Here is a 13,087-nt window from a genome sequence, read left to right on the forward strand (position 1 = left end):
ACACCTGGAAATGTATTTCCCGATTTCCCGGTGGCAGTTTTCCGGACCAGTGCTCACGTCCATGCGTGAATGACTGCAGACTGCTTCACCCCTGCATGTGATACTGGTCTGAAATTCTAAGTGGACGACATCCCCCTCAAACGACATCTAGCAATCGGGCCACCGCAGCCAGGATTCGGCGGATCGCGGTGACGCCTCTGCATCTGCGCATGTACCTACGTTGGAGGTGATGAGCTCCCTCCGCAGAACAGAACTAATTCCCGTGGATTTGCGGGGGCGAAAACGCTGATCGCGGCCTGTAAAGAACTTGTTATAAGCCTTCTCAATCCCCTCATTGCTACTCCAACCAATTGTAGCCTGTAGTGCCCTCAGGATATAAAAGGTTTGTTGCTTGAAATTCTTATTCTCATCAAACAACCTGAAAACGTCCATCCTCAAGTGTACATCACCATCCACTGCACCGTTTCATCCACCCAAAATGACCAGCCTTTCGACTAAGCTCGCCGAGCTGGAGGCTGCTGGCAGACCTATCCAAGTCGGTCTTATCGGCGCTGGCAAATTCGGCTCTATGTTCATCGCGCAGTCTCACAGAACGGTCGGGATGAGACTAGCTGGCATTGCGGACCTGTCCTCCGACAGGGCCTTTGCGGCGCTGAAGCGGACCAATTACCCAGCTGAGAAGTACGATACCACTGTCAATGCATCCATTTCTGAGGGAGTCCGGTCGGGAAAGACGATAGTCACGACAGACTCTTCTGCTCTCATTGCCACACCGGAGATCGACGTGATCCTCGAGGTGACTGGAAACCCGGCCGCTGGTATCAAGCACGCACTTCTTGTGAGTTCCCACAGTCTCATCTTTACTCTGAACACTTTGATTGTAATTATCGGCTTACCAAGCCCTGAGTAGTGCTGCGAGCATAAGAAACACATTGTCATGATCAATGTCGAGGCCGATGTACTTGCCGGTCCTCTGCTCGCTCGCAAAGCGAAGGAGGCGGACATTATCTACAGCATGGCCTACGGCGACCAACCTGCCCTTATCGCCGAGATGGTTGACTGGGCTCGGACAGCTGGATTGTAAGTGGGAATAAAGAGTCCTCGCCCCATCACAAAGGCTTTGACTGGGCGAGACTGACTGGACACTAGCGATGTCGTCTGCGCTGGCAAGGGAACGAAGCACCTCCCCCAATATCACTACTCAAACCCGGAAACCGTCTGGGACCATTATGGCTTCACGAAGGAGCAGCTCGCTTCTGGCGATTTCAATCCTCAAATGTTCAATAGCTTCCTCGACGGCACCAAGTCCGCACTGGAGATGGCCGCCGTTGCCAACGGCTGCAACCTAACTCCTCCATCCGGCCTCAAGTTCCCACCCTGCGGGAAGCACGATCTGCCCGAGGTGCTCAAGCCCGAGAGCGACGGCGGCCAACTTCCGAGCAAGGGTACCGTGGAGGTGGTATCTTGCATGGAAAAGGACGGCCGCTGGGTGTTTGACGACCTGAGGTGGGGCGTGTACGTAGTCATCGAGGCGGCGTCGCAGTACCAACAGGATTGCTTCCGGCAGTATGGACTCAAGACAGACAGCAGCGGCAAATACGCCGCCCAGTACAAGCCATATCACCTGATCGGACTGGAGCTAGGCATCTCGGTAGCTACGATCATGTGCCGCGGCGAGCCTACCGGGCAGACGAAGACTTGGGCCGGCGACGTCGTGGCGACTGCGAAGCGCGACCTCAAAGCGGGCGAGAAGCTTGACGGCGAGGGCGGATTCACCGTCTTCGGGAAGTTGATGAAAGCCGAAGACTCAATCGCGATCTCGGGGTTGCCAATCGGGCTTGCACATGGATTCGTCCTCAAACACGACATCAGGAAGGATCAAGGACTGAGTTGGGATGATATCGAATATGACGCTCAAAGCTCTCAGGCCGTTGCTGTGAGGAGGGAGATGGAGGCCCTATTCAGGAAAGATTTCGAGAAAAGGAAGGCCGGGATTGTAAATGGGGGACAATAGAACCAAGAGAATCGGTAATTATCCAAACAACTTAGCACCAAGGATGTTTCAGAAATCTGCCAATTATACACGTTATCGTCAGTCTTGATATCCTTGAGACTCTCAGCTTGGATCAGGACGTTTATCCCCCCACTGCCTACGATCATGATCTGTTCTTTTGATATTATGCTCAAGATTTAGCATTGAATAGGTCGACAAGGGAGACCGCTGCACGAACGTATCAAACGTTGAATGAAGAAGTGAAAGCACTGTTTAGATGATACCAAGCGTTGAACTAGAGGAGAGTAATGGGTCCCTCACTGCACCTGTCGAATAGAGGCAGTCCACCCCCATTGCTAGGTAGAGAGAAAAAGATGCCTACCCGGAAATATGTATCAACTGTCTCTGGGACGGGATAAACAACCAGACCATATGCAACCCTGTCGGATGCTGACCACTCCCCAAGTCCCTGGGCACTGCCCAGCAAAACTAGTGACATGTACTTCCACTGCTCGGACGGATCATGAGTCGCGAGCCAGTCCACAGCACAATTTACCAGCGGCGTTCTACTGGCTCCAATCCACGTATCTATCAGATCGTCAGAGATCTCAACAGGGCCAGGCAGAGGACACGTCCTCGTCGTGACCAGCAAAGAGCCGCCCTCAACCTCACCCGTGAGGTAGCGCTCCGGCCCACCGCATGCAGCCCTGCCCTCAATACTCTTGCATTCACAGCGGAAGTCCTCGACATAATCTGAAGATCCATACGGAAAGACGCCGCGGTCATGACAGGCCTCACCGAAACTTGCCATGCGGTCGCGGCTGGCCCAGCTCCATGACGGTGCTCTATACACGTTCGGCCTCGAGAGCTGCTCTAGCAACGCGACCCAGCTGGCAGCGAAGTTCACGCCGACGCCCCAGTATAGCCCTCGCCAAAGGTCTTTTTGCCACAGGCCCGCAAGGTATTCATCTCCAAGAATGTCGCCAAAATATCCAGCCAGACCCGAGATTGCTGGGAAGCGGTCCCCAGGGTAGGTGAGGAGCCTGCGGGAAAAGTCCGCTGCGACGTTACACCACTCGTTGTAGGCCTCATCCGGCGTCATGCCGGCTTCCAAGTGATCCACTTGGAAAAAGTCAACGCCGTCGTCTTCCTCGTCAGCTATGTGTCCAAGTGTCTGGGATCCGCTCGGGCAGATGAAGTGGACAGCGTTGTGACTGAACACAACCAATCTCTTTGACAGTGCGTACTCCTGGTAAGTCCAGCCGCGCTGGGCCCAACTGCTGGCGGTAAAGTCCTCATAGACCGCGCTGTATCTGATGCTCTCGAGAGATCTCGCCTGGCTGGACACGATGCCCCTGAAACGAAGGCTGTACTCCCCAGTGATACTCGGGTCCAGCTTAGAGCTGAAAGGAATGCTCAGCAGAGCCGGTCGTAGCTGCAGGAACCCTTCAAGGCACGATTTGGACGAGATGGCGCACAGAGTGCAGTATGCCTCGTTGTAAATCTTGCCCATCATCTTGGACTCCCTTTCCCAATCTCCCGTGTCGCCTTGAACTATACATAGTGCGTCTATCCATAGAAATGGAATCCCGAGGGCTCTCGTTGCTTGGATGGCTTCTTTGAGAAGTCTGGTCATCTTTGGCTGTGGTATACCTTCCAGCATGACGTGTATGGTTGTATTTTCGGTCTTCAGTTGCATCTTTGCCTCATCTGGCTTTCCCCAGCAGTAGCTAAGGGCGGCGTATTTCTCAAGCCCACCTGAGGGGGCCCAGTTTCTGGTCTCAACCAGTCGAGGTGGATCGCAGTCAACACGGACCAGGCGAGACGGTAAGAATTTCGTCTCTGTCATGGGGTGACACACCCTTGAGCACGAGTCCAGCCTGTCTCTGATCCATGCTGCGGCCTTGGAACTCAAGGAGTCGCCAGGTACAGCAGCGAAGTTATCGATTCGTAGCCACCTCTGACATGGATCTGGCTCGCCGTCAACACAAAGACAAGTCGCTAACCACCGGTAGAATGAAAGAAGGATAGAGCAGCGTTATGTGGTAGGCGTACCGTCTGGAGCCGACTCGATCATGAACCTGAGCCAATGGTCTGAATCGACAACTACAAAATTTCAATCAGCGTCGGCAGATCCTTGGTACCACAATCGAGCGACCATCCAGCCCTGACTCACTATTATTCCTCTTCATGTTTAAGTTCACAATCAACATCGACAGACCGAATGGGCAGACCATGGCCCTCCAGACATATTCCATCGTCAGTGTAAGCTCGGTGTTTCCGGTGCCGTCGAATCCAGCCCGCGCCATCGCGTCCTCTGATGAAGCAATGAAGTAAACGATAGTTAATTGTTATGTGTTGAGGAGAGAAATCTCCCCGCTATTGAATGCTTAAAAGGAGCCTATTTATAGGTTAGCGCTAATGTATGGGCATATAACCCTTGCACCTTTTAATATACCTCTTATTATAAGTATTATTATTTTAATAATAATAAGAAATGTTTTGTTTTAATAGCTAAAAATATAATTTAAATATTTTGCTATAATTTATATTAAAATTATTATATAAATATTATTTAATGTTTATATATTCTGCTTATATTATTTTTAGTTAATTATTTAAATACTCTTTTAATAATATAAACCTTATACTTATCTTAGTTTTAATTTTATATAAGCCTTTTTAAGGGTAGGATAAGGTAATGCTTTTATATAAATATTAGTAAGATTGTTTTTAAATGTAATATAATAAATATTATATATTTCTTTAATTCCTTTATAAATAAAGTAATAATAAATAATAATATATTTTAATTAAGCATTAACTTTATAATTTTAAATAAGGTTTAATATTAATTAATTATTAATATATAAAATAAGTAAATATTTAATATACTTAATATTTAAATTTTTTAATGCTTAAATTATTTAATAAAGATATAATAATATTAATAAATATATTATATATTTTGTTTTATAAGTATATTTTATAATAATAAATTAATGCTTTAATAATTAAGTAATTAAGCTGCTATTAAGGAGTTATATATATTTATTAAATACTTTTAAATTATTTAAATTAATATTATAGGAAGCATTAATATATATATTAAGTATGGTAAATTAAAATAATAATGTTTATTTTGGAAATTATAAGGTATAATTTAGTATATGCTAAATATATTAAAGCATTCTTTTTATAATATTTAAATAATAAATTATAGGCTTTGCATTAAATATTAAAAGCATTATATATAAAAATGTAAAATTAAGTTTTATTTTAATAATAAGAAAATGAATGGATTTAGTAAGTAATTAATATATTATTATATTTATTATAATATTATTAGGTTCCTTTTATTATAAAAATGAATTTAAATTTATAAGAGTTTGTTTTTAATTATAATTAAATATATTAAAGTATTTTAAAATTTATTAAGTATATTCCTTTTAAAAAATATAAATCTTATTATTAATTTATATAATTTTTAATTTAAGTAAGTATTTATAAAGATTAAGATCCTTATATTTAAAATATTATATAAGTTTAATGCGAAATTTATTAATTTAAGAGGGATTTTTAATAATAAAAATATTATTAATATAAATAGTAATAATGATTTAATTTTTAATAAAAATGCAAGGGTTAAATATTGTTTTTATTAAATATTTAATTAATTCCTTTTTAAAAGTATTAAACTATTTATAGCTTAATTATTTAAGTTTATATAAAGTATTAAGAAGTTTTAAAATAACTTATTAATTATTAAATAATGTTTAATACTTTTATAATAATTATATATAAATATTATATTTTAAATGGCTATATAAGTATATTATTTTAATATTAAATTATTAAAGTTATTAGCTTATTATAGCGGTGATAATAATAATTAGTTTTAAATTATTATAGCGTATTATAGGGCTATAAGTATTATTATAATTTATGCTATGGATTTATATATATTTATAAGTAATAAGTTAAGCTTTATAATAAATAAGCTTATTAAAAGCATTAAACTTCTTTGCATATACTTAGCAAGAATTAATAATATATTAATTTATAATAGCAAATACTTTAATTTATATACTTATATTTAAGAGTGATTTAAGTTTTCTTTTAATAGCTTATTGCTAAGCATTCCTTTTACTGCTCTTTATAGCTTATATATATATATTAAGAATATTATTGGTATTTATTATATTAATAAGCAATGCTTAAATAAAGATTTAATTAAAGTAGTTAGCATTAATTAATACTGGTTAAGTAGGATTTAGTATAAAGTTTATATTAATTAATGCTAAGTTATTAAAATCTTTAAAATATTTTATAATAATGTTTGCATTTTCTTTTGCTTTTTATAAAAGCTAAATTTATTATCCTTAAGAATTATATAATTATATAAGTTTTATAAGTTTAAGTAATTTATTAATAAGTTTTGCAAGTTTAAGTAATTTATTTATAGGTTTATTTATAGGTTTTATATTATTAATAAGTTTTATTAACTAAAATGCTAATAATACCTTTATTTTAAGTAATATGTTTTTATTTAGCTAGTTAATTATTTATATAATCTTTATTGCTAAATTAAATTAAGTAATATAGCTTAATATTATAATTATAATAACTTTTTAAATTAATATAAATAAATAAAAAATAGTTTTGCTTTTAACCTTAAATCTTATAAAGTATACCTTTTTAGCTTTATTTAATAATTTTATTCTTAATTTGCAAGCTTTAATAAGAATATAAAGATATATAAGGTGAAAGTATAGTTGAAAATATTTAATATTAAGCTTTTATTTATAAAGTACCTTAAATAGCGTTATTTAGCATAATAAGGCTAAGTATAGTTTTTAATTTTATAAGTATATTATATAGGAAATTACTTTAAGTTATAAGAATAAATAGTTTTTATTATAAATTATTATATAAGCATTAATAATAATGGTATATATAAATTTTTTAAGTATGCCGTTTAACTTATAATAATAAAGGAGTGATTTCTTATAAATAATTTTATGTTTTTAAAATATTATAATAATTATTTTATTTATATATTTACTTTTATTATTTAAATTAAATGTTTTAACTTTTATATTAAATTAAGTTTTAATTATGTTTAAAAATCCCTTAATAATATTTAAGATATTATCCTTTTAAGTAATAAAGTAAACTTAATAAAATTAAGTATAGTTATTAATAAATGAAATAAAGTATTAAGAACTTTTTAGTAATTTTATTAAGAATTTACTTAATAAATTAAATTAAATTAAATATACTTAAATGGCTATGTAAATTATTATTTTAGCAATAAATATAAATATTTTTTAATAAACTTTGCAAGTTAGCATGGTTTATAATAAAAATCCATTGATTTGTTTAATATAATATCTTTATTTTTATATAGGCATTAAGTAATTAATTTTAATAAATTGCTATGGTTAAAAGCTTTATAAAATTTACTATATATTATGAATATTATAAAGTTGTTTTTTGCTATTTAGATTTTAAAATTTTTATATTAAAACTTTGCTTATAATATTTTGCGAAATTTATTATCTTTTAATAATAAGAAGATATTATTTCCTTATGCATTTAATTAAAAAAATTTTAAATTGTGGTTTAGCTAAATAAATAAGTATTTCTTAGCGCGTGATTATATAAAATGTTAATAAAGATGCTTTTAATAATTAATTTATTTAATAGTTATAGGAAGATCTTTATAAAGTTAATGTTTTTTATGGTAAGTTAATTACCGCTTATAATAATAATTATATTTAAATATAGTTATAAAGAGTTAAAGTTTTTTATGCATTTTATTATATACTTTAAAGTATTAAAATTAAAAATTTATAATATTAAAGTATTTATAGTTATTAATAGCTTTATTGCATATATTAAAATGTTAATATATAGCATTATTATATCTTTCTTATTATTATTAAAACTTTTAATAATTTCTTTATTTATAGCTTAATTTATAATAACTTATTTCTTACCTTTTTTTTATTTTTAATTAGCTTTATATTTAATAAGCTTTATATAATTAATATATAAATAATTAATAAATATAAAGTTTTATATATAGTATTAAGTGCATTCTTTATTACTTAATGTAAAGTTAATACTTATTAATGCAAACTTTATAGCCTTTTTTATACCTTTTAATACTAACTTTTTTTAAGTAAAGATAAAGTAAGCTTTAAATTATTTAATCTTTATATAAAAAATAATATTTATTATTTTAGGTTTAATTTTGGAAAATATTATAAGGTTTTGGCTGCTTAGGTTATTAATAATATTATTTATAGTATTTAATAGCGTTATTAAGAAAAAGAAGCTTTTAACCTTATTGCTTTTAAAAAGTAACTTTATTAACCTTTTAATTAATTATTTTAATATTAAGGTTTTAATATAAAGTTTTATTTAAAGGTTTTAAAAGATATTTAAATGGCTTTATAAGTTAAAGCTATTCTTATATTATAAGTTTATTAATTAATAAAAAAAGTATATAATTAAGTTGCTAATGTTATAATTAAATTAATTAGCTAGTATTTTTTAAGTATTAAAAGATTTTTTATATAATATAATAAATATTATAAGGCTTAAATATATTAAGCTTAAAAGTATAATAAAGGCTTAATTATTAAGCTTTTCTTATTTTATAAGAGCTATATTTTTATTTAATTATTTTTTAATGCTTATAATATATTTATTAAGGCTAGTAAATTAAAAGCCGCGACTTTATACTGCCCTTTAATTTAAAAAGTTTTTTCCTTTTAAGTTTAACTTTAAGAAAAATAATGAATTAAGCTTAAAGTTAAGTATGTTTAATATCTTTTAAATAGTATTTATATATTTTTAAGTATATTTTAAATAATATTTATATATTTATTTATTTATAATAATTAGCATTAATTAATATAAATAAATAAATAAAAAAGAGTAAGTAGTTAAAATATTAAATAAGGCAAGAATATTGAATTATTATAAGTTATTATTAATTATAGCAGTTATTATAGGGTATAATAATGATATATAAGTAAAAACTAGTAATATTAGAATTTTAATAATTTAAGTATAAAAATAATTATAAAAATAAGGGTATTAATATTTCTTAACATTTTAAGATATCTTAAGCAATGCTAGGCTTATAACTTAATAAAGTAATAAAGCAAATAATAGTTAATTATTATGTATTAAGGAGAGAAATCTCCTCGCTATTAAATGCTTAAAAGGAGCCTATTTGTAGGCTAGCGCTAGCGTATGGGCATACGACCCTCGCACCTTCCAACATCCTCGACATCTGCGGATAGGATCATATCCCTCAGCGTTCTGCATAGCCCGCAACCCTTACTCGCAGAGAGGGAGAGCCGGAGAAGATCCGGATAGGCGTCATTGACCTGATATTCCACCGGCAGCCTGCGGGGTCTGTCATCTTGATCCAGCATGAGAAAGGATTCAGTATCTTCGTCAGCTACAAAGCCTCCTGCGGCTTTGTCGTCAAATATGACGGCTCTACAGTCGTCGCAAAACATATCGCTCTAGCACACGGGTGATTATATATCCTAGAGATCAAGTAGAAGCTGTGCAGAATCAGATGGAGACATCTTCATTCGTTATTCGTTGTTATCAGCACACATAATTACCATCGAGAGGGTGCCTGTGGCATTGCAGCCTGGATACAGAAGCGGCTGACTAAGCCCCCACCACACACCCTCTGGGCCTTCTTCCATAACGCCCGTCGGCCCTCTGGGAATAGCTTCCTTTTTCTTAGAGAGATAGCGTTCACTTGGATTGAGTTGACGTATTTGAGACCAGCTGCTATTAATCTATTACCCTATAGTGTGATAAACCCTTGCTTTATTCAGCGCTGCTGGTGTAGTAACCCTAATGCCGCTAATTAGACTTCATTCTCCTTTAAGACTCTCCCATTCCCATCTGCGGCTCAAGGCTGCCTGTCTGCCCGATCTCTCGAGCACTTAAAGATGCTCCCACTCGTCCAACAAAAGGTCGCTGACGCCGGAAGAGCTGTGGGCCGTGCGTTTCGGGATCGCCGAACCAAGATGTCCACAGCGTCTTGTGTCCAGCTGACCCAGCGACGTGCTCCACGGCTTCCGCCTGCGTCGAGTCGTCCCGTCCCGACTGGTCGAGCACATTTATTACCGCAGTTCCCGTGAAACCCATGTCGAGCGCGGCGGCCACTGCCCAACACAATTCTTCTCCAGCCCTGTTGAACATATTAAATATCTTGCCATCCTGGGCCACCGGCCATGCAGTACCAATTCAGTACGTGAGGCGCGATCAAAACGGCTGGCAGTGCAAGGCAGGCCTTGGCAGCGACATTTCATTTCCCAAACCATCTCCTTAGGGTCCAAAATTGTCCAGTGTCTGTCCAGACTCGACTGTGCGAAGGCGATGTGCGTCGCCAGTCGGGCTCGGCTTCGTTCTCGAGGCATCAGCTCACGAGATAGTTCGAGCCGACGTATTGCCTTCATGAGATATTATCCGCTGGCGAGAGGGGCATCTCGATGGAGCGGCTGTCCAGAAGCTAGTGTGTGGCAGCCTCGTCCCATTATGTCGAGGGCGCGCATAAAAGGTCCGCTGCTGTGGAGGTTGCTGCATTTTCGTCTGCGCCTCGAGGTGTAGACTTCCTGGAGAGATGGACGGTGTCTTCCGTGCCTAGGCGGCTCAGAGTGCGTCCCATTTCGCCTCTGGGATCCGCAGTCCGCGCCACCCGCCTTTCCAAGAAACAGCAAGTTGAAGTCCGTTCCATACCATATTATATCGGGATGCGCAGTGCCCTTCAGCGTTCCGGGTACTGGTAGTCCTGATAGTGTGTCCCTGGCTCTTGGGAAGGGTACTCGTGCTCCTCGATGTCCTGTCCGTCCCAACCACGGTAGCCGTAGTCCCCGCCGTAGCCATAGCCCCTATCCCCTGGGCCATACGAATAGCTCCTGTCACCCCCTCCACCGTGATAACGCCCGTCCCAGGACGGCTGTGAACGCAGGGACATGCGGGGCATCGGGCTGCGGGCGTATATTCTGCCCGGGTCCGAGCGCATCGAGTAGGCCCTGCTCTCCCCATACGAAGAAGAGTTGGGTGGGTAGTAGCCCTGTGTCGGCGGCCTCCGGCTGGTCCGCGTCGTGATGGTACTCCTCATGCTGTTCGCGCGTGAGCCTCCATCGTACACGGACTCGGGCCTCGCCTCAGGTATGTCGAAGGGTCCGCCTCCGGGGACGTAGTACTCCGGCGCCTTGGCGGGCTGCCGCGGCGGGACGCGGTCGTAGTAGCCGGGCCCGTACCCGGAGTCGCTGCTCGCTGCTCCTCCCCATCCGGCGACTGAGTGCGCGTCCTGGTACCCGCCGTAGTCGTCCCCGTACTCGTCGTAGTACTGACCCCGCGACGCCTGTGAAACAACCGTCGACCTCTTGGTGGTGGACGACATGGTGGGAAGCCTGTCCGCCGCGGCAGCCCCGCCGCCGCCCCCGTCATCCTGGCGCTGCCACAGCTCGTCGGCGGTCGGCGGTTGGATGGCAGGCTCGACGGCGCGGAAGGTGCCGGTGCGCATCTCGGCTGCGATCTGTTTCTCCAGCTCCTTGACCTCCCCGTCACTCATCTGCTTCCAGCGCCCGCCGAAGAGCCGCCTCATGGTGCGTCGGAACCTGCGCAGGACCATCCTTTTCACCGTGTCGTCATGTCTTGTGGATGGTGTGATGATGTCGATCCCAGCAACGCCCGAAGAGCTGCGGCGGCCTTGCTGGGTTTGAGGTGGCATCACCGGGTGAGTCGGAGTGCGGGATGAGCAAAGGAGTGAGTGAGCGGGATGGATGGGTGAGTGAGTCGGCAGGCGGACGGATGAATGAGTGCGAGGTGTAGTGGTGAGTGGGCTCAGCTGGAGAGTTTGACTTTCGGACCAGCCAAGGGGGCTGTGTGGGAGCACCAATCAAGGGGGTGGGTGCTTGGTTGATGGAGGGAGAGTGGGAGGGCCGTATAATGGCACTTGTGAGACGTTGTTAAGGACCGGGTGGCCCCAGGAGTGTGGAGGCTCAGAGGGGCACGCTTGGAGAATGGCCAAGGCCCATCTGCCTGTTGTGATTTGGTCAAGATTTTGGCCGGACGGCCGGCCAGTCAGTCTTTGCACGACCTTGGGAGATGCCGCGTCACGTCGGCTGCAAAGCGTTGGATGTTGGACGTGGTTTGGTGGCGGTGGTGGTGGCAGCAGCAGTGTGGAGGTGATGTTGGGGGTGGTTTGTGCTTCGCAGCTTCAACTTATGACAAGGGTTGACTCGAACCTGGAGAGTGAGAAATATCGATCAACATCAAGATGCAAGCATCCTGCAAATTGAAGTACAGATTGAGTAGTTGCACTGGCTTGTCGTCGTCGTCGTCGTCGTTCAATTCAACAGAACATTCCTGAAGTGAGCAGAGCAACCATCAACCTCGGTGGTGTCTGGGAGTTTCAAAAATGGGAGCTAAAAGCGTTTCAGCGACCATGGCCGTAAACGTCCACACCAGGGCATCGCTGTCTTGGGCGGGCTAACGTTAGACTATGTATCTCGCATACCCTGTACTGTGTAGCCGGACACCGAACAAGGGAACATTGTTCAGGGAGATAGTCGGTATACTTACTGAACAGTATGGCCATCATGACTGGCGAACAAATCCCCACCAAGACTTACTCAGTGGTGGCTGGTCGTCAGCACATCTCTCTCTCGACAGCACACCCAGCAACTGATTGGAGTTCATCTCCCATCTCCCACCTCTCACTTCCTTCCGACCAGCCCCTTTCTCCAGTTTGCATAACCGGATTCTGCACGCTCATGCATCGTCATGTTGTGGTGCTCCCTGCCCCATGCGAGCGCGCACAAGCTCCCTCGTGTCACCGCCACACCAACCCAGCTCTCCCTTTGCGGTCTAGGCCCAGACCTTGCGCAATGCCGCTGCTGGAGATCGGACGGACCCCAATCATCGATAAGCTAACGTGTCTGCGGTTACGCGGTCTCATGCTCTCCACTCTGGGCCATTCGACCCAGGGCTGCCGATTGGGTCGGTGTCGATGTAGTCAGCATGTCCGGGAGCTTGAAGACG

The 13,087-nt window shown here is 40.1% G+C and overlaps 3 protein-coding genes across 3 annotated transcripts; 1 reads left to right on the plus strand and 2 right to left on the minus strand.

Annotated features, from left to right (window-relative positions):
* Positions 1 to 478: 478 nt before the first annotated feature.
* Positions 479 to 2,014, plus strand: INS49_000711 (uncharacterized protein; the record flags this gene model as incomplete). The annotated part of the gene is made up of 3 exons (XM_043161548.1): positions 479 to 838; positions 911 to 1,080; positions 1,150 to 2,014. 3 exons carry the CDS (start codon positions 479 to 481, stop codon positions 2,012 to 2,014), a joined length of 1,395 nt encoding a protein of 464 aa, XP_043030054.1.
* Positions 2,015 to 2,388: 374 nt separating this feature from the next.
* Positions 2,389 to 4,302, minus strand: INS49_000712 (uncharacterized protein; the record flags this gene model as incomplete). The annotated part of the gene is made up of 4 exons (XM_043161549.1): positions 2,389 to 2,392; positions 2,449 to 3,964; positions 4,049 to 4,099; positions 4,170 to 4,302. The coding sequence occupies 4 exons, from the start codon at positions 4,300 to 4,302 to the stop codon at positions 2,389 to 2,391; spliced, it is 1,704 nt and encodes a 567-aa protein (XP_043030055.1).
* A 6,500-nt stretch (positions 4,303 to 10,802) lies between these two features.
* On the minus strand, positions 10,803 to 11,774 carry INS49_000713 (uncharacterized protein; the record flags this gene model as incomplete). The annotated part of the gene is made up of 1 exon (XM_043161550.1): positions 10,803 to 11,774. One exon carries the CDS (start codon positions 11,772 to 11,774, stop codon positions 10,803 to 10,805), a length of 972 nt encoding a protein of 323 aa, XP_043030056.1.
* Positions 11,775 to 13,087: the final 1,313 nt, after the last annotated feature.

This window comes from Diaporthe citri, assembly GCF_014595645.1.
Source record: "Diaporthe citri strain NFHF-8-4 chromosome Unknown scaffold_1, whole genome shotgun sequence".
Classification (NCBI taxonomy): Eukaryota; Fungi; Ascomycota; class Sordariomycetes; order Diaporthales; family Diaporthaceae; genus Diaporthe; species Diaporthe citri.